General features: G+C 47.1%; 1 protein-coding gene across 1 annotated transcript in view; it reads right to left on the reverse strand.

Moving 5' to 3' along the window:
* Positions 1-10,242, reverse strand: part of LOC129693466 (BCL2/adenovirus E1B 19 kDa protein-interacting protein 3-like) — a 12,436-nt gene extending 2,194 nt beyond the window's left edge. Inside the window, exons 1-3 of the mRNA XM_055630278.1 lie at positions 9,140-10,242; positions 5,904-6,010; positions 4,273-4,422 (exon numbers count right to left, since the gene is read on the reverse strand). Coding sequence (XP_055486253.1) covers positions 4,273-4,422; positions 5,904-6,010; positions 9,140-9,400 — 518 coding nt within the window. The 5' untranslated portion in view covers positions 9,401-10,242. The remainder of the gene's footprint in view (positions 1-4,272; positions 4,423-5,903; positions 6,011-9,139) is intronic.
* Positions 10,243-22,119: the final 11,877 nt, after the last annotated feature.

Genomic DNA, 22,119 nt, shown 5'->3' on the forward strand with positions numbered 1-22,119 from the left:
AAACAAATGTAGGTCCCTTGCAGTCAGAAACAGGTGAATTGATCATGGGTAACAAGGACATGGCGGACCAATTGAATAACTACTTTGGTTCCGTCTTCACCAAGGAAGACGTAAATAATCTGCCGGAAATAGCAGGGGACCGGGGGTCAAATGAGATGGAGGAATTGAGTGAAATCCAGGTTAGCCGGGAAGTGGTGTTAGGTAAATTTAATGGATTAAAGGCCGATAAATCCCCAGGGCCAGATAGGCTGCATCCCAGAGTACTTAAGGAAGTAGCCCCAGAAATAGTGGATACATTAGTGATAATTTTTCAAAACTCTTTAGATTCTGGAGTAGTTCCTGAGGATTGGAGGGTAGCTAATGTAACCCCACTTTTTAAAAAAGGGAGGGAGAGAGAAAAGGGGGGATTACAGACCAGTTAGTCTAACATCGGTTGTGGGAAAACTGCTAGAGTCAGTTATTAAAGATGGGATAGCAGCACATTCGGAAAGTGGTGAAATCATTGGACAAAGTCAGCATGGATTTATGAAGGGTAAATCATGTCTGACGAATCTTATAGAATATTTTGAGGATGTAACTAGTAGAGTGGATAAGGGAGAACCAGTGGATGTGGTGTATCTGGATTTTCACAAGGCTTTCGACAAGGTCCCTCATAAGAGATTAGTATACAAACTTAAAGCACACGGTATAGGGGGTTCATTATTGATGTGGATAGAGAACTGGCTGGCAGACGGGAAGCAAAGAGTAGGAGTAAACGGGTCCTTTTCACAATGGCAGGCAGTGACTAGTGGGGTACCGAAAGGCTCAGTGCTGGGACACCAGCTATTTACAATATATATGAATGATCTGGATGAGGGAATTGAATGCAACATCTCCAAGTTTGCGGATGACACGAAGCTGGGGGGCAGTGTTAGCTGTGAGGAGGATGCTAGGAGACTGCAAGGTGACTTGGATAGGTTGGGTGAATGGGCAAATGCATGGCAGATGCAGTATAATGTGGACAAATGTGAGGTTATCCACTTTGGTGGCAAAAACAGGAAAGTAGACTATTATCTGAATGGTGGCCAATTAGGAAAAGGGGAGATGCAACGAGACCTGGGTGTCATGGTACACCAGTCATTGAAAATAGACATGCAGGTGCAGCAGGCAGTGAAGAAAGCGAATGGTATGTTAGCATTCACAGTAAAAGGATTTGATTATAGGAGCAGTGAGGTTCTACTGCAGTTGTACAGGGTCTTGGTGAGACCACACCTGGAGTATTGCGTACAGTTTTGGTCTCCTAATCTGAGGAGGTACATTCTTGCCATCGAGGGAGTACAGAGAAGGTTCAGCAGACTGATTCCTGGGATATCAGGACTTTCATATGAAGAAAGACTGGATAGACTCGGCTTGTACTCGCTAGAATTTAGAAGATTGAGGGGGGATCTTATAGAAACTTTAAAAATTCTTAAGGGGTTGGACAGGCTAGATGCAGGAAGATTGTTCCCGATGTGAGCTATAGGGAGAGGTCACAGTTTAAGGATAAAGGGGAATTCTTTTACGACTGAGATGAGAAAAACATTTTTCACACAGAGAGTGGTGAATCTCTGAAATTCTCTGCCACAGAAGGTAGATGAGGCCAGTTCATTGACTATATTTAAGAGGGAGTTAGATGTGGCCCTTGTGGCTAAAAAGATCAGGGGGCATGGAGAGAAGGCAGGTACAGGATACTGAGTTGGATGATCAACCATGATCACATTGAATGGCGGTGCAGGCTCGAAGGGCCGAATGGCCTACTCCTGCACCTCTTTTCTATGTTTCAATGTTTCTAAATGAAGATCTTGGAGAAAACCTACGCAGGTCACGGGGAGAACGTGCAAATTCCCTACAGACGGCACCCGTAGTCGGGATCGAACTGGGATCTCCCTGGCACAACATTTACTGTAAGGCAGCAACTCTACCGCTGCGCCACCGTGCCACCGTGACCCGGGCAGCAGAATAGGCAGCATCTGCTACACCGCGTGGGCAAGAACAAGAGACTGTAGATCTATGGTGAGCGGGGAAAGATTCAATAAGAACCCAAAAGGCAACCTGTATTGTTTACACAGAGGGTGGTGGGCGTATATGGAACAGGCTGCCAGTGGAGGTAGTTGAGGCAGGTACCATAGCGACATTGAAAAGACATTTTACAGGTGCATGGATAGGGGAGGTTTAGAGGGATGAGGGCCAAACGCAGGAAAATGGGACCAGCTTTGATTTGGCATCTTGGTCGGTACAGTCGAATTAGATCGAAGGGCCTGCTTCTGTCTTATATATAACCATATAACCATATAACAATATAACCATATAACAATTACAGCACGGAAACAGGCCATCTCGACCCTTCTAGTCCATGCCGAACACATAATCTCCCCTAGTCCCATCTACCTGCGCTCAGACCATAACCTTCCATTCCCTTCCCGTCCATATAACTATCCAATTTATTTTTAAATGATAAAAACGAACCTGCCTCCACCACCTTCACTGGAAGCTCATTCCACATAGCCACCACTCTCTGAGTAAAGAAGTTCCCCCTCATGTTACCCCTAAACTTCAGTCCCTTAATTCTCAAGTCATGTCCCCTTGTTTGAATCTTCCCTACTCTCAGTGGGAAAAGCTTATCCACGTCAACTCTGTCAATCCCTCTCATCATTTTAAAGACCTCTATCAAGTCCCCCCTTAACCTTCTGCGCTCCAAAGAATAAAGCCCTAACTTGTTCAACCTTTCTCTGTAACTTAGTTGCTGAAACCCAGGCAACATTCTAGTAAATCTCCTCTGTACTCTCTCTATTTTGTTGACACCCTTCCTATAATTAGGCGACCAAAATTGTACACCATACTCCAGAATTGGCCTCACCAATGCCTTGTACAATTTTAACATTACATCCCAACTTCTATACTCAATATAGACCCTGTATCCGAGGAAGAGTGTGCCAGCGCTGTAGAAGGTCCATGAGGAGGTTTACTAGAATGATCCCAGAAATAAGGGGTTAACATATGATGAGCGTTTGACGGCACTGGGCCTGTACTCACTGGAGTTTAGAAGGATGAGAGGGGAAAAACCACATTGAAACGTACAGAATGGTGAAAGGCCTGGATAGAGTGGATGTGGAGAGGATGGTTCCACTTGTCTAGGACCAGAGGGCACAACCTCATCATTCAAGGAATTTCCATTAGGAGGGAAATGAGGAGGAATTTCTTCAGTCAGAGGGTGGTGAATCTGTGGAATTCTTTGCCACACAAGGCTGTGGAGGCCAAGTCAGTGGATGTTTTTAAAGCAGAGATTGACAGATTCTTGATTAGTACGGGTGTCTGGGGTTATGGGGAGATGGCAGGAGAATGAGGTTGAGAGGGAGATAGATCAGCCATGATTGAATGGCGGAGTAGATTTGATAGTCATAGAGTGATAGACCGTGGAAACAGGCCCATTTGCCCACACCGGCCAACGTCCCATCTACACTAGTCCCACCTGCCCGCATTTGGTCCATTCCCCTCCAAACCTGTCCTATTCATGGTACACATAAAAGCTGGAGAAACTCAGTGGGTGCAGCAGCATCTATGGATCGAAGGAAATAGGCAACATTTCGGGCCGAAACCCTTCCTCAGACCATCCATGTGCCTGTCTAACTGTTTCTTAAACACTGGGATATTCCCAGCCTCAACTACCTCCTCTGGCAGCTCGTTCCATACACCCACCACCCTTTGTGTGAAAAAGTTACCCCTCAGATTCCTATTAAATCTTTTCCCCTTCACCTTGAACCTGTGTCCTCTGGTCCTCCATTCCCCTACTCTGGGCAAGAGACTCTGTGCATCTACCCGATCTATTTCTCTCATGATTTTATATACACCTCTGTAAGATCACCCCTCATCCTCCTGCGCTCCAAGGAATAGAGACCCAGCCTGCTCAAACCCTCGAGTCTTGGCAACATCCTCGTAAATCTTCTCTGAACCCTTTCAAGCTTGACAATATCTTTCCTATAACACGGTGCCCAGAACTGAACACACTTGCACAGAACTGAACACCTGAATAGCCAACAGTAATCCCGTTTTCTTCTCCTTCACAGTGTAGATGGGGTGGCCAAAAATCTTTTCCCTTTGAACCTTGAACCTGTGTCCTCTAGTCCTCCATTCCCTTACTTGGGGCAACAGACTCTGTGCATTCACCCGATTTATTCTTTGATGGGCCGAATGGCCTACTCTAGCCCCTATCGGGTGCGACCTTGGGAACAATCTCCACAGTGTTCAACCACGTACCCCACTCCCAGCATGAGCAGGTGAGTTATCAGGAGCGAGGGAATGAACAGCACAACAAACTCGGAACCGAAGATCCCCCTTTTCTTCATCACCCCTGTCTTCCGTACGCTCAGACTGGATGAATATTTGGGATGTTTAAATAAGAATTCCCTAGGAGAAAAAACAACATTTGTTTGTCATTTTAATAAGATGGAGTAGACTTCTTCTTCTTGCGTGTGGCGTGCACAGCCTAAAGTTGTGGGACAACTTGTTCTATTTGATCTTACTTGATTGTGCACGCCAGGTCGATTGCATTCGTCGAAACAGGGCGGACCACGTGAAGGTTGCAATCTCCCGGTGGGCTGAATGTCCTCATGTAGTTTAGGATAGAGGTACAGTGCAGAAACAGGCACTTCGGCCCATCAACCACACCTGGAGTTTTGGTCCCCTAATTTGAGGAAGGATATTCTTGCTATTAAGGGAGTGCAGCGTAGGTTTACAAGGTTAATTCCCGGGATGGCGGGACTGCCATATGCTGAGAGAATGGAGCATCTGGGCTTGTAGACTCTGGAGTTTAGAAGGATGAGAAGGGATCTCATTGAAACATGTAAGATTGTTAAGGGCTTGCACACCGAAGAGGCAGGAAACATGTTCCCGATGTTGGGGGTAGTCCAGAACCAGGGGCCACAGTTTAAGAATAAGAAGTAAGCCATTTAGAACGGAGATGAGGAAACACTTTTTCTCACAGAGAGTGGTGAGTCTGTGGAATTCTCTGCCTCAGAGGGCGGTGGAGGCAAGTTCTCTGGATGCTTTCAAGAGAGAGCTAGATAGGGCTCTTAAAGATAGCGGAGTCAGGGGATATGGGGAGAAGGCAGGAACGGGATACTGATTGGGGATGATCAGCCACGATCACATTGAATGGCCGTGCTGGCTCGAAGGGCCGAATGTCCTGCTCCTACACCTACTGTCTATTAACCAGATATCCCCGAAAGGTAACGCTATCCTACACACACTAGGGACAATTTACAATTATACCAAGCCAATTCACCTACATAGTTGCTGCCACAGCGCCAGAGACCCGGGTTTGATCCCGACTACGGGCGCTGTCTATACGGAGTTTGTACGTTCTCCCCGTGACCTGCGTGGGTTTTCTCGGAGATCTTCGGTTTCCTCCCACACTCCAAAGACGTGCAGGTTTGTAGGTTAATTGGCTTGGTATGAGTGTAAAATTGTCCCTAGTGTGTGTAGGATGGTGTTAGTGTGCGGGGATCACTGGTCGGTGCAGAGGGCCGGTGGGCCTGTTTCCTCACTGTATATCTCCATCTTCTCTTTTCTTATTTATTTCCTTTTCTCTTGCACTTCTTTGGTAGCAGGGGTCTTTTTCTCACTTTTTCTTTTTTTCCTCTTTTTTTTCATCTTTATTTATTTATTTTATAATTTTTTTAATTTAGGTTTAACGTTTAAAAATGAAGCTGTCCAATAATTGTATAACTGTTATGTCAATCGCCTTATCCCTGTACTAATCGCTTCTAATAAAATACGTTCAAAAATAAAATAATAATAATCAATAAATAAAAAGAAATAAAATAAAATAAACAATAAAAAAGAACATCTCTCGATAATAATAAAGATAAAATGGAACCAAAACTCACTTTGGGGGCACGTTTTCTGGGCGGCTGGACCAGTACCAGATCCACTCTGCGTGGTTCTTCAGTAGCTTCTCAAGCTCCACGCTCCTCTCCTGAGTTTCCTCGTCAGACTGTGGAAGCAAAATGGCAGTACGTTTAATCAGCTCAGGCCACTGTGCAGTCGTGACAATCCACACACAACAGCCACGGAACGCAGAGCAGAAGGGCACAGGAACTGGGCCACAGCAGGCGTGCACCTCTCTGAAGATCTCTCCTGGTCCGAGATCACTATATAAACATCTCCCAGGACCTCAAATGGCAAATGAACACCGTCACTCTCGTGAAGAGGTCTCATCAGCGGCTGTATTTCCTAAGGTCTCTACGGAGAGCTAACGTCTCACAGCCGCTGCTGCTGTCCTTCTATCGATGCGCCGTGGAAAGTGTCCTCACCTATGGAATCCTGGTGTGGTTTGCCAGCTGTACTGTGGCTGAGAGGAGGGAATTATAAAAACTGCGCAGCGCATTACAAACGCTAACCTGCCCTCCTTGGATGACATATACAAGGCCCGATGCTTGCGCAGGGCCATAAATATCAAGAAGGACACGTCCCACCCTGCCAACCACCTTTTTACTCTGCTACCCTCCGGGAGGCAATTCAGGTCTCTGCAGGCTCGCACTGGTAGACTAAAAAATAGTTTCTACCATTGTGCGATAAAAGAGCTTAACTCCAATAGTGAACATTGGGAAGCAAGAAGTAACTTCGAGGAATACCGCTAAATTATTTTAATCTCTTTTAAAAATATATTTATATTCTACTATTAACTGTACATATGTGCATTGGTGTCGTGTTGCATTTCTTTTAACGGAGGAGAAGCAAATGGAATTTCGTTGCTCAGTTTTGTGCAATGACAATAAACATATTCTATTCTATTCTATTCTAACGCAATTATCAAGAAAGCTCATCAGCGCCTCTACTTCTTGAGAAGATTACGGAGAGTCGGATTGTCAAGGAGGACTCTCTCGAACTTCTACAGGTGCACAGTAGAGAGCATGCTGACCGGTTGCATCGTGGCTTGGTTCGGCAATTTGAGCGCCCTGGAGAGGAAAAGACTACAAAAAGTAGTAAACACTGCCCAGTCCATCATCGGCTCTGACCTTCCTTCCATCGAGGGGATTTATCGCAGTCGCTGCCTCAAAAAGGCTGGCAGTATCATCAAAGACCCACACCATCCTGGCCACACACTCATCTCCCTGCTACCTTCAGGTAGAAGGTACAGGAGCCTGAAGACTGCAACAACCAGGTTCAGGAATAGCTACTTCCCCACAGCCATCAGGCTATTAAACCTGACTCGGACAAAACTCTGAACATTAATAACCCATTACCTGTTATTTGCACTTTATCAGTTTATTTATTCATGTGTGTATATATTTATATAATGGTATATGGACACACTGATCTGTTTTGTAGTCAATGCCTACTATGTTCTGTGTGCTGAAGCAAAGCAAGAATTTCATTGTCCTATACAGGGACACATGACAATAAACTCACTTGAACTTGAACTTGGAGGCCAAGTCAGTGGATATATTTAAGGCAGAGGTAGATAGATTCTCGATTAGTACGGGTGTCAGGGTTTAAAGGGAGAATAGACAATAGACAATAGGGGCAGGAGTAGGCCATTCGTCCTTCAAGCCAGCACTGCCATTCAATGTGATCATGTCACCACAGATAAGCCACAAAGTGTGGAGTAACTCGGAGGGACAGGCAGCATCTCTGGAGAGAAGGAATGAGTGCAGTTTTCGGTCTTAGTTTAGAGATACAGCGTGGAAACAGGCCCTTCGGCCCACCGGGTCTGCGCCGACCAGCGATCCCCGCACATTAACACTATCCCACACCCACTAGGGACAATTTTTACATTTACACCAAGACATTTAACCTACAAACCTGCACGTCTTAGCAGTGTGGGAGAAAACCGAAGATCTCAGAGAAAATCCACGCAGGTCACGGGGAGAACGTACAAACTCCGTACAGACAGCACCCGTAGTCGGGATCAAACCCGCGCTGCATGCGCTGTAAGGCAGCAACTCTACCGCTGTGCCACCGTGACGTTTCGGGTCGAGACCCTTCTTCAGACTGATGTCAGGGGAGTGGGCGGTATATAGATAAGGAAGTCGTAGATAAGGAAGTGTTAGGTGTGAAAAGAGGACCAAGGGGATGGAGAGCAACGAAATGTAGAACAGATCACTGTTAGCTGGGAGAAGGTGACAACAAAGTAAACAGAGATAAAATGTAGTCGGAGACAGTAAGTAAGACTGGGCGCAGAACGGAAGAGGGATGAGGGGATGGAGAGGGAGGGAAAGCAAGGGGACATCAGTCTGAAGAAGGGTCTCGACCCAAAACGACACCCTTTCCTTCTCTCCAGCGATGCTGCCTCACCCGCTGAGTTACTCCAGCATTTTGTGTCTACCTTCGATTTAAACCAACATTGGCATTTCTTTCCTACACATAATGGTAGCACGATTTAATTAACTCTTCTCGTCAAGTGTGAGGCTTTTCAGCATTTAGAATCCCAGTCTGACTCTAACACTTCATGCAACAGCATTTTAGTGTTTTGATCAAGATTGTTCAGTTCAGTTTCAGTTTAGTTTATTGTCACGTGTACCGAGGTACAGTGAAAAGCTTTTGTTGCGTGCTAACTAGCCAGAGGAAAGACAACACATGATTACAATCGAGCCGTCCACTGTGTACAGATACGGGATATAGGGAATAATGTTTACTGCAAGATAAAGTCCAGCAAAGTCTGATTAAAGATAGTCCAAGGGTCTCCAATGAGGTAGATGGGAGGTCAAGGCCACTCTCTAGCTCGTGGTAGGATGGTTCAGTTGCCTGATAACAGCTGGGAAGAAACTGTCCCTGAATCTGGAGGTGTGTGCGTTTTCACACTTCTGTACCTCTTGCCTGATGGGAGAGGGGAGAAGAGGGAGTGGCCGGGGTGAGACTGGTCCTTGATGATGCTGCTGGCCTTGCCGAGGCAGCGTGAGGTGTAGATGGAGTCAATGGAAGGGAGGTTGATTTGTGTGATGGTCTGGACTGCGTCCACAATTCTCTGCAGATTCTTGAATCTCTGTCTAATCCAGGCCATGTCGAGAGATCCCAGACCGAACCATGCAACACCAAAAAAGAGGCCCTGTTATGGAGGAGAAGCATAAGTCACCCCACCCCACCATCTCACCCCCATCCTGACCTGTCTCCACAAACCTACCTGAGTGCTGTTACTGTCTCCAAGGCTCCCGGTTTCAACCTCAGCTGGACCATGAGATGCCTGTGGACTCATCAGTAATGGTGGGCTGCAAAAGAGTAAGTAAATAAATCGATTGGCCAAGTATTCACATACAAGGAATTTGCCTTGGTGCTCCGCCCACAAGTAACAACATGACATACAGTGACAGTTACGAATGACTCTGAAAACACTAAACATTAATAATAATAAAACATTAATGATAAAACACCATTGATCAAGCATGTGAACCAACAAAATACCAGATCAAAGGGAGGCTACAGATTTCTGGCTGTTGAGTAAAGCTACTACTCGTGGATAAAAAACTGTTTTTATGTCTGGCTGTGGCAGCTTTGACAGTCCGGAGTCGCCTTCCAGAGGGAAGTGATTCAAAGAGTTTGTGGCCAGGGTGAGAGGGGTCAGAGATGATCTTGCCCGCTCGCTTCCTGGCCCTTGCAGTGTACAGTTCATCAATGGAGGGAAGGTTGCAGCCAATAACCTTCTCTGCTGATCGGACGATTCGCTGCAGCCTCCAGGTGTCGTGCTTGGTGGCTGAGCCAAACCAGACCATGATGGAGAAGGTGAGGACAGACTCTACGATGGTCGTGTAGAATTGGACCATCATTGCCTGTGGCAGATTGTGCTTCCTCAGCTGCCGCAGGAAGTACATCCTCTGTTGTGCCTTTTTGACTGTGGAGTTGATGGTGGCCCCCCATTTAAGGTCCTTGGAGATGATGGTTCCCAGGAACTTAAAAGACTCCACAGATGTGACTAGTACCAAGAACACAATCTAATGCCCATCTCTCACCAACAAGAGCGAGCGTTTTAGTTTTTAGTTTGTTTCGTTTTGGAGATACAGCACGGAAACAGGCCCTTCGGCCCACCGGGTCCACGCTGACCAGCTCTTTCCCCGCACATTAACACTATCCTACACCCACTAGGGGACAATTCTCCCATTTACACCAACCCAATTAACCTACACACCTGCACGTCTTTGGAGTGTGGGAGGAAACCGAAGATCTCGGAGAAAACCCATACAGGTCACGGGGAGAACGTGCAAACTCCGTACAGACAGTGCCCGTAGTCGGGATCGAACCCTGGTCTCCGGCTCTGCATTCGCTGTAAGGCAGCAACTCTACCACTGCACCACCGTGACTGCCCACTCCAGTATTTAATCGCCCAGTCCAGGAGTTATTCCAGTATTTAATAGGAACCCGAGGGGAAACTTTTTCACACAAAGGGTGGTGGGTGAATGGAACGAGCTGCCGGAGGAGGGAGTTGAAGTTGGGACTATCACAGCGTTTAAGAAACATTTAGACAGGTACGTGGATAGGACAGGTTTGGAGGGATATGGACCAAACGCAGGCAGGTGGGACTAGTGTAGCTGGGACATGTTGGCCAGTGTGGGCAGTTTGGGCCGAAGGGCCTGTTTCCATGCTGTATCACTCTATGACTCCAAGGTGTTTTGCTTTTATTCAACAGAAAATGTTTTAACCAACCTTGAAAGATGTCGGTCAGGCAGGACTACTAATGGGCAGCGAAAGTCATAGAGTGGCCTCTATGGCAATGAGTTCCACAGATTCACCACCCTCTGACTAAAGTGGTTCCTCCTCATCTCCTTTATAAAAGAGCGCCCTTTAATTCTGAGGCTGTGACCTCTAGTCCTAGATTCTCCCACCAGTGGAAACATCCTCTCCACATCCACTCTATCTATGCCTTTCATTATTCTGTAAGTTTCAATGAGATCTCCCAAAACCACAGTTCTGTCCATTTAATATCTCTTGCCCGATAATATCTTTACAGGACTTTTTCTTGAATTATATTTAATTATCCCAATTATGTGTATTTATTTGATGTGTTGCATTAATGAGACTGTAAAGCTGCAGGAAGTAAGGATTTATTAGAGAACCTAATTATTATGCTATAAATGTTACGCGATAATGTGGTAACATACATAATCTGCACCATGTTTAAGAAGGAACTGCAGATGCTGGAAAATCGAAGGTAGACAAAAATGCTGGAGAAACTCAGCGGGTGAGGCAGCATCTATGGAGCGAAGGAAATAGGCAAAGTTTCGGGTTGAGACCCTTCTTCAGACTGATGTGGGGGGGGGGGGGGGAAGAAGAAAGGAAGAGGCGGAGACAGTAGGCTGTGGGAGAGCTGGGGAGGGGAGGGGAAGGAGGGAGAAAGCAGGGACTACCTGAAATTGGCGAAGTCAATGTTCATACCGCTGGGGTGTAAACTACCCATATGAGGTGCTGTTCCTCCAATTTACGGTGGGCCTCACTCTGGCCATGGAGGAGGCCCAGGACAGAAAGGTCAGATTGGGAATGGGAGGGGGAGTTGAAGTGCTGAGCCACCGGGAGATCAGGTTGGTTAATGCAAACTGAGCGGAGGTGTTGGGCGAAGCGATCGCCAAGCCTGCGCTTGGTCTCACCGATGTAGAGCAACTGTTGATAGAATGGTACGGCTGGGCTTGTATACACTGGAGGTTAGAAGGATGAGAGGGGTTCTTATTGACACATATAAGATTATTAAGGGATTGGACACGTTAGAGGCAGGAAACATGATCCCGATGTTGGGGGAGTCCAGAACCAGGGGTCACACAGTTTAAGAATAAGGGGTAAGCCATTTAGAACGGAGATGAGGAAACATTTTTTCACCCAGAGAGTTGTGAATCTGTGGAATTCTCTGCCTCAGAGGGCAGTGGAAGCCAATTCTCTGGAGCTCTTAAAGATACGGAGTCAGGGGATATGGGGAGAAGGCAGGAAACGGGTACTGATTGTGGATGATCAGCCATGATCACATTAAAGGTAGACAAAAATGCTGGAGAAACTCAGCGGGTGAGGCAGCATCCATGGAGCAACGGAATAGGTGACAGGTGACCCTTCTTCAGTCTGTCTACCTTCGATTTTTCAAGCATCTGCAGTTCTTTCCTAGCCAAGATCGTATTGAATGGTGGTGCTGGCTAGAAGGGCCGAATTCCTATTCCTGCACCCATTGCCTATTGTACTCATGCACAGAGTCACAGAGTGATACAGTGTGGAAACAGGCCCTTCGCCCCAACTTGCCCACACCAGCCAACATGTCCCATCTACACTGGTCAGCCTCTCCTGTATTTGGCCCATATCCCTCCAAACCTCTATAAGATCACCCCTCATCCTCCTGCACTCCAAGGAATAGAGACCCAGCCTACTCAAGCTCCCCCCCCCCCCCATAGCTTAGAAACTCGAGTCCTGGCAACATCCTCGTAAATCTTCTCTGCGCACTTTCCAGCTGGGCAACGTATTTCCTAGAACGATTCCGGCACGGTGGCGCAGCGGTAGAGTTGCTGCTTTACAGCGCTTGCAGCGCCGGAGACCCAGGTTCGATCCCGACTATGGGTGCTGTCTGCACGGAGTGTGTACGTTCTCCCCGTGACCTGCGTGGGAGCCCCTAAGGCAGTTCGTCGTTGTCTGCAACCTCGCTCTGGCAGCTCCTGCGATGGCGCTGGTGCCAAACTGTAACGGCCCTGCTGTTCCTTTGGATCGATCAGCGACGTGGAGAGGGGGGGACGTGCTGCATGGGCAACAGCCTGTCTGTCCTCCATATGACATCGATCGCCCAGGCTTGCATCCGACCACGATGCATCACCCATGGGCCTACTGTTATGATTATGATTACCTGTGAAGCCATCTTCAAGGAACCGAGTACCTGCACTGCTCCATCCCTCTGTTCTACTCACACACCAGTGCTCTACCAGTCACCGTTTAAGTCCTGCCCGTGTTAGACTTCCTAAAATGCAACATCTCACACTTCTCTGTATTAAATTCCATCAACCGTTCCTCAGCCCAATCGATCCAGATCCTGCTGCAATTTTTTAACAACTATCTTCACTATCTTAGTTTAGAAGGATGAGGGGCAACATCTTATAGAAACATATAAAATTATAAAAGGACTGGACAAGCTAGATGCAGGAGAAATGTTCCCAATGTTGGGCAAGTCCAGAACCAGGGGCCACAGTCTTAGAATAAAGGGGAGGTCATTTAAGACTGAGGTGAGAAAAAACTTTTTCACCCAGATAGTTGTGAATTTGTGGAATTCCCTGCCACAGAGGGCAGTGGAGGCCAAGTCACTGGATGGATTTAAGAGAGAGTTAGATAGGGGCTAGTGGAGTCAAGGGATATGGGGAGAAGGCAGGCACGGGTTATTGATAGGGGACGATCAGCCATGATCACAATGAATGGCGGTGCTGGCTCGAAGGGCCGAATGGCCTCCTCCTGCACCTATTTTTTATGTTTCTATGTTTCTACAATACCACCCACTTTTGTGTCATCTGCAAACTTGCGAAGCATGCCATCCATGTACATTCCTATCCCAATCATTGATGTAGATGACAAACAGTAATGGGCCCGGCACCGAACCCTGAGGCACACCACTAGTCACGGGCATCTTTACTGTCTGCAATATAACATTATCTAATTTGATTGTATCGTGTGCAGCACGCTACGTCTCAGTACACATGACAATAATAAACCAATACCAATAACAATTTCATTGCTCTATTCCTGGGGTGACAATGAAACACACAAAATGATGGACCCGCTGCGTTACTCCAGCACTTTGTGAGTTCATTGCACCAGATATTAAAAAAAAACTAAATTGGTTCAAATTTAGTTTTAGAGATACAGCGAGGAATCAGGCCCTTCGGCCCACCGGGTCCGCGTTGACCAGCGATCCCCGCGCATTAACAGTATCCCACACACACTAGGGACAATTTTTACATTTGCCAAGCCAACTAACCTACAAACCTGCACGTCTTTGGAGTGTGGGAGGAAACCGAAGATCTCGGAGAAAACCCACGCAGGTCACGGGGAGAACGTGCAAACTCCGTACAGACAGCACCCGTAGTCGGCATCGAACCCGGGTCTCCGGCGCTGCATTCGCTCTAAGGCAGCAACTCTACCGCTGCGCCACCGTGACCACCCTATATATATATTTTTTTTAATTTTAATTTTCTTGCACTTTCTTCAACTTTATTGGATGCAATATCATCATTAATATCACCACAGATCTGCAACTTAAAGCTCCTGATGTATAATTATCACATGTACCAAGATAGAATTTGCTTTTGGGTCGGGAACTGAGTCTGAAGACACCAAACTTCAATAGGCAATAGACAATAGACAATAGGTGCAAGAGCAGGCCATTCGGCCCTTCGAGCCAGCACCGCCATTCAATGTGATCATGGCTGATCATCCCCAATCAGTACCCCCGTTCCTGCCTTCTCCCCATATCCCCTGACTCCGCTATTTTTAAGAGCCCTATCTAGCTCTCTCTTGAAAGCATCCAGAGAACCGGCCTCCACCGCCCTCTGAGGCAGAGAATTCCACAGACGTCACCCATTCTTTTTCTCCAGAGACGCTGCCTGACCCGTTGACTTACTCCAGCACTTTGTGTTTATCTTGTGTTTATCTACGAAAAGACTGAAGGAGGTTCCTGATAGAAACGTCACCTATCCATGTCTTCCAGAGCTGCTGCCTGACCCACGGAGTTACTCCAGCATGTTGGGCTCATGTGTAAACCGGCACTTGCAGTTCTATATTTCTGACAATTCAATACTTTTGATTTTACCAGAGCCAGAGAGCTATAACAGCTGGGAAACAGGCCCTTCAGCCCATCTTGCCCACACCGACCAACAGGTCCTAATTTGAGGAAGGACATCCTAGTGATTGAGGCAGTGCAGCGTAGGTTCACGAGATTGATCCCTGGGATGGCGGGACTGTCATATGAGGAAAGATTGAAAAGACAAGGCTTGGATTCACTGGAGTTTAGAAGGATGAGGGGGGGATCTTATAGAAACATATAATATTATAAAAGGACTGGACAATCTCGATGCAGGAAAAATGTTGGGCGAGTCCAGAACCAGGGGCCACAGTCTTGGAATAAATGGGAGGCCATTTAAGACTGAGGTGAGAAAAAACTTTTTCACCCAGAGAGTTGTGGATTTGTGGAATTCCCTGCCACAGAGGGCAGTGGAGGCCAAGTCACTGGATGGATTTAAGAGAGAGTTAGATAGAGCTCTAGGGGCTAGTGGAATCAAGGGATATGGGGAGAAGGCAGGCACGGGTTATTGATTGGGGACGATCAGCCAAGATTACAATGAATGGCGGTGCTGGCTCGAAGGGCCGAACGGCCTCCTCTTCCACCTGTTGTCTATGTTTCTATGTCACAGCTGCACTAGTCCCATCTAGCTGTGTTTGGCCCGTAACCTTCTAAACCTGTCCTATCCATGTACCTGTCTAAATGTCTCTTAAACGTTGGGATAGTCCCAGACTCAACTACCTCCTCTGGCAGCTCGTCCCATACACCCACCAACCCTTTGTGTACAAAAGTTACCCCTCAAGTTCCTATTAAATCTTTCCCACCTCACCTTAAACCTACAGTATGTCCACTGGTTCTCAATTCCCCTCCGCTGGGCAAGAGTTTCTGTGCCTTTACCCAATCTGTTCCACTCATGATCCTGCACTCATTTATATTTTTAAGGCAGAGATTGAGAGATTCGTGATTAGTACAGGTATCAGGGGTTACGGGGAGAAGGCAGGAGAATGGGGTTAGGAGCGAGAGATAGATCAGCCATGATTGAATGGTGGAGTAGACTTGATGGGCCGAATGGCCTAATTCTACTCCTATCTCTTATGTGCCCCCACAGCCTGTGACAATGACCACCCTCTGACTAAAGAAATTCCTCCTCATCTCCTTTCTAAAGGTGCGTCCATTTACTCCGGTCCAAGGCTCTCCCACTAGTGGAAACATCCTCTCCACATCCACTCTATCCAGGCCTTGACAAAATAAATTCCTCTCATCTTCTTGCTAAAGGAACGTTCTTTAATTCAGAATTTAATTATCTCTCCAAGAACAGAAGTGCTCAGCCAATAGGACAATAGACAATAGGTGCAGGAGTAGGCCATTCGGCCCTTCGAGCCAGCACCGCCATTCAATGTGATCATGGCTGATCATCCACAATCACTACCCCGTTCCTGCCTTCTCCCCATATCCCCTGACTCCGCTATTTTTAAGAGCCCTATCTAGCTCTCTCTTGAAAGTATCCAGAGAACCTGCCTCCACCGCCCTCTGAGGCAGAGAATTCCACAGACTCACCACTCTCTGTGAGAAAAAGTGTTTCCTCGTCTCCGTTCTAAATGGCTTACTCCTTATTCTTAAACTGTGGCCCCTGGTTCTGGACTCCCCCAACATTGGGAACATGTTTCAAGCGGGTCCAAACCCTTAACAATCTTATATGTTTCAATGAGAAGCCCTCTCATCCTTCTAAACCCCAGAGTGTACAAGCCCAGCTGCTCCATTCTATCAGCCTTCAATGTTTCGTGGCTATCCCCTTTATTTTCTCAAGATGGCGCGCCGCGCCGCTGGAACCCGTGGACACGTGATGCGCTCAGCAGTTTGCAATTTGACAGTCACAGGGTGGGTATTTCCTGCCACTAATCCCCTGCTTTGACAAGGGATTAGCTGGCGATTAGGGCTTGGCTTGGCTTCAGACAAGTGCCAAAACACTGTCACAGTCGCTCGGATAACTTTCTGATCACAGGCAATGATCACGGTGGCGCAACAGTAGAGTCGCCGCCTTAAGGGCCAGTCCCACTTTCACGACCTAATTCACGACCTCTGCCGAGTTTGCCCTCGACTCATACTCGCAGCAGGGTCCCCATGAGGTCATAGATATAGGTATGTTACAAAACCTACCTGAATCGCCATTGGGAATCTGCCCTCAGCCAGGTCCGCGATTTTGGCGCTGTTTGGAGGGGGCGGGTTTAAAACGCGATTTTTACTAGGCTGTACTAATCGCACATGTTCAGCCTAGTAAATCATTAACGAAAAATCGCTGCAAGACCCGGTCGCAAAAGGTATTATTAGTTTTATAGGCCTCGATAATATAGTTATAATAGTTTTAAAATTACTCTCTGATTTCGCAACCTCTCGCAGCCCCAGGGTTTTATAAAGCAAACAATTAAAGGTATGTACCTTATTTTTACATTAAATGGGGCATATATATAACCCTATATATCAAGTTATCTATAACGAATAGTTCATTTTGGGCTTTTTATATCCCGCAGTATTTTTCTCGGCATTTGAGGGCACTAATCCAGCGCTATGTCAACGTTCTAAACCAGCGCGTTCCACATGAACCCACTAGAAAGCCGATTTAAATGGGCATTTATTTACAGCAATTGAACACTAAATTCCTTCCATTTGGCCTATAAATTAATGTAAATTAGATATAAAAATCATGTTATATTGTGAATTATTTGTGAATAATCTTTGGACACTTAGGCTATTTAAAAATGTTAATCTTTCCTTAAGAAATGGGCGTTTGACTATCCAAGATCACAGCTTTTTTGTAATGTCCATTGAAAATCAATAGGGAACAAGATGCTAATTTCCGAGTATGAAAATGGTCATAAATTTTTTAATACTTGAGATATGAAAGTGAATTTGGTGTCAAATTAAACTTATTGTTATGCTTTATCTGATGGGATAAATTGCAGACTTGATTTTTTTAAACTCAAAATTTTGTAACATTGCTAATAGATAGGTGGTAGCAGGCCGTGATGCTAGTTGTAGGTACTCGTGGCATCAAGTAGGTCGGGGCGTTTTTTCTAGCCCGATGAAAAATGTCCACGAGTAAAAAAAGGTCGTGAATTCGGTGGTGAAAGTGGGGCGGGCCCCTTTCCAGCGAATGCAGCGCCGGAGACCCGGGTTCGATCCCGACTACAAGTGCTGTCTGTACAGAGTTTGCACGTTCTCCCCGTGACCTGCGTGGATTTTCTCCGGGTGCTCCGGTTTCCTCCCACACCTCAAATAGTTACAGGTTTGTAGGTTAATTGACTTTTTGGTTAAAAATTGGAAATTGTCCCGAGTGGGATAGAGTTCGTGAGCAGGATCTCTGGTCAGCATGGACATGGTGGGCAAAAGGGCCAGTTTCCGCAGTGTATCTCTAAAGGCTAATACAGCCTCTTGGAAAGCTCATAAGGTTGTGTGATATGAGTAAAAGTAGGCCATTTGGCCCATCAAGTCTACTCCACCATTCAGTATTGACTGATCTATCTCTCCCTACTAACCCCATTCTCCTGCCTTCTCCCCATAACCCCTGACACCCGTACTAATCAAAAAACTGTCCATCTCTGCTTAAACAGCCTCAGCATTACATCCCTGTTTTTATCTGCAGTGTGTTGTTCAGAAAGTATTCAGACCCTTCTTCAACTACCCTCGATTACCTACGACCAACATGCCGACCTACTACGACTAAACCTACGAGTAAAAAAAGTATCAACTTTTTCCATGGCGACCTTTTTTTACTCGCGGGCATTTTTTAACATGTTGAAAAAACCGCCGCGACCTAGCTGCGGCCTCAAGTGCGCGGAGCATGAAGGAGAGTTACGAAGACCTTCTACGACCCCATGTCGACCATGCTGCGAGTACGAGTCGAGGGCAAACTCGCCAGAACTCGCGGATTAGGTCATCCAAGTGGGACAGGCCCTTTAAACTGCATTGCCCTCTGGCCCAGTCACGCTGCAACCGCCTCCTCCTTTGTTCCCCCTGCCACAGCGCCCGCCATCCCGGGTTCCCCACTCACCCCCTGTCTCTCCATTGTTCATCATTCTTCCCTTACCCCCCCACTCACGGCAGTCCCTCCATTGTTCTTCCCCTTCCCCCCCCACGCTCTCATCGACGCCCCTTTACCGTGGTGACATCCGCACCCGGGAGGTACTAGCGAGGGTCTATGCGCTCCCCAAGGGCGGCATCCGGGGGCATGTCTGGGACCGCCAGCCACCGCGGGAAATGGCATCCTTGACACGGATTGTAACACGGTTGCATAATAGCATCTTTGGCATTGAAGAATATCTGTGTGTCTGTAGTGGGTTTTGTACTGATTCATTTCAGACTGTACATATTATTGTAAATAATATTTTGGGTTTAAAAATAGCGTCGCAGGTTACACCGACAGCTTAACGCTATACATCGACTGAGAAGGTCAAAGGGGTACTGATTCTGGATCATCATCCATGATCATATTGAATGGCAGTGCTAGGTAGAAGGGCCGAATGGCCTACTCCTGCACCTATTTTCCATGTTTCAATGTTTCTAAGACTCTTGCATGAGGTCTCTGTGCATTATTGCTGTTATCAGGCAAGAGACAATAGACAATAGATAATAGGTGCAGGAGTAGGCCATTCGGCCCATCGGGCCTGCTCCGTCATTCAATGTGATCATAGCTGATAATCCCCAATCAATACCCCGTTCCTGCCCTCCCTTGAATCCACTAGAATGACGAGCCCTATCTATCTCTGTCTTGAAAGCATCCAGAGAACCTGCCTCCACCGCCCTCCGAGGCAGAGAATTCCACAGACTCGCCACTCTCTGTGAGAAAAAGTGTTTCCTCATCTCCGTTCTAAATGGCTTACCCCTTATTCTTAAACTGTGGCCCCTGGTTCTGGACTCCCCCAACATCGGGAACATGTTTTGCACTGAGAACAACATGTCTTTCAGTTGAGAAGCTTAGTAATATTCAGCGTTTACCGTGATGCAGTACAATAATGAAAACTATTTTCTGCATTCTGTATCTTCCCCATTGCTCGATCTCAGAGAGAGAGAGAGAGAGAGTACAGAAACAGTCCCTTCAGCCCAACTTGCTCACACCAACCTATATTCCCAATCTACTCTAGTCCCACCTGTCAGTGTTTTTTGGCCCTTCGAGCCAGCACCGCCATTTAATGTGTTTAAGAAGGAACTGCAGATGCTGGAAAATTGAAGGTAGACAAAAATGCTGGAGAAACTCAGCGGGTGCAGCAGCATCTATGGAGCGAAGGAAATAGGCAATGTTTTGGGCCAAAACCCTTCTTTATTCTGAAGAAGGGTTTCGACCCAAAACGTTGCCTATTTCTTTCGCTCCATAGATGCTGCTGCAACTGCTGAGTTTCTCCAGCATTTTTGTGTACGCGCCATTTAATGTGATCATGGCTGATCATCCCCAATCAGTACCCCATTCCTGCCTTCTCCCCATATCCCCTGACTCCGCTATTTTTAAGAGCCCTATCTAGCACTTTCTTGAAAGTATCCAGAGAACCGGCCTCCACCGCCCTCTGAGGCAGAGAATTCCACAGACTCACCACTCTCTGGGTGAAAACGCTTTTCCTCATCTCAGTCCTAGTGTACAAACTCCGCACAAACACAAAGTTACGAAAATGTATAAAATCATGACATTGTGGCTAAGGGGATTAGGAGGTATGGAGAGAAGGCAGGTACGGGATACTGAGTTGGATGATCAGCCATGATCATATTGAATGGCGGTGCAGGCTCGAAGGGCCGAATGGCCTCCTCCTGCACCTATTGTCTATGTTTCTATGAGAGGAATAGATCGGGTAGACGCACACAGTCTTTTACCCAGAGGAGGGGAATCGAGGACCAGAGGACACGGGTTCAAGGTGAAAGGGAAAAGATTTAATGGGAATCCGAGGGGTAACTTTTTCACACAGAGGGTGCTGGGTGTATGGAACAAGTTGCCAGAGGGGGTAGTTGAGGCTGGAACTCTCCCAAAGTTTAAGAAACAGTTGGACAGGTACATGGATAGGACAGGTTTGGAGGGATATGGGCCAAGCGCAGGTGGGACTAGTGTAGCTGGGACATTGTTGGTCAGTGTGGGCAAGTTGGGTCGAAGGGCCTGTTTCCACACTGTATCACTCTACGACTCACCTTATCCCTATGTCACCTGGTTCTTGATTCCCCTACTCTGGGTAAGAGACTATTATTCTCATGACTTTGTACACCTCTGTAAGTGGGGTGGGGTGGGGTGGGATGGGTAGTGGGTGGGGGGTGGTGGGGGGGGGGGGGGATGGGGGGGGGGTTGATTGGCAATCACCAAGGTGCAGAGTTAAGTTGTGTAACAGCCGCAGGGAAGAAGCTGTTCCTGAACCTGCTGGTCCGGCAACGGAGAGACCTGTAGCGCCTCCCGGATGGTAGGAGGGTAAACAGTCCATGGTTGGGGTGAGAGCAGTCCTTGGCGATGCTGAGCGCCCTCCGCAGACATCGCTTGCTTTGGACAGACTCAATGGAGGGGAGCGAGGAACCGGTGATGCGTTGGGCAATTTTCACCACCCTCTGCAATGCCTTCCGGTCGGAGACAGAGCAGTTGCCATACCATACTGTGATGCAGTTGGTAAGGATGCTCTCGATGGTGCAGTGGTAGAAGTTCACCAGGATCTGAGGAGACAGATGGACCTTCTTCAGTCTCCTCAGGAGGAAGAGACGCTGGTGAGCCTTCTTGATCAGAGTAGAGGTATTGTGGGTCCAAGAGAGGTCATCGGAGATGTTGACCCCCAGGGACCCCCAGACCCTCGAGTCCTTGTAAACATTCTCTGCATCCTATCCAGCTTCACAATAGTTTCCCATAACACGGTGACCAAAACTGAACACATTATACTCTGTGTGGCCTCACCAATATATTGTACAACTGCAACGTGACCTCCCAGCGTCTATACTCAAAACAGTGACTGATGAAGGGCTCAGTCCCCTGGAGCTGTGAGGCAGCAACTCTACCGCTGCACCACTGATATAGTAATATCTGATTTCACAGAACGTTCAACAGCACTGGGCCTGTACTCGCTGGAGTTTAGAAGAATGAGGGAGGGAACCTCATTGAAACTTACAGAATAGTGAAAGGCTTGGATAGAGTGGATGTGGAGAGGATGTTTCCACTAGTGGGAGAGTCTAGGACTAGAGGTCACAGCCTCAGAATTACAGGACGTTCTTTTAGGAAGGAGATGAGGAGGAATTTCTTTAGTCAGAGGGTGGTGAATCTGTGGAGTTCTTTGTCCAGAACTAAACCCCCGATATTCTAAATGCGGTCTCACCAACATCTTACACAACTGCAACATGACCCCCCCCAACTATCTATCAGCTTGACCTCCCAA

The sequence above is a fragment of the Leucoraja erinacea genome, unplaced genomic scaffold (genome assembly GCF_028641065.1).
Source record: "Leucoraja erinacea ecotype New England unplaced genomic scaffold, Leri_hhj_1 Leri_305S, whole genome shotgun sequence".
Classification (NCBI taxonomy): Eukaryota; Metazoa; Chordata; class Chondrichthyes; order Rajiformes; family Rajidae; genus Leucoraja; species Leucoraja erinaceus.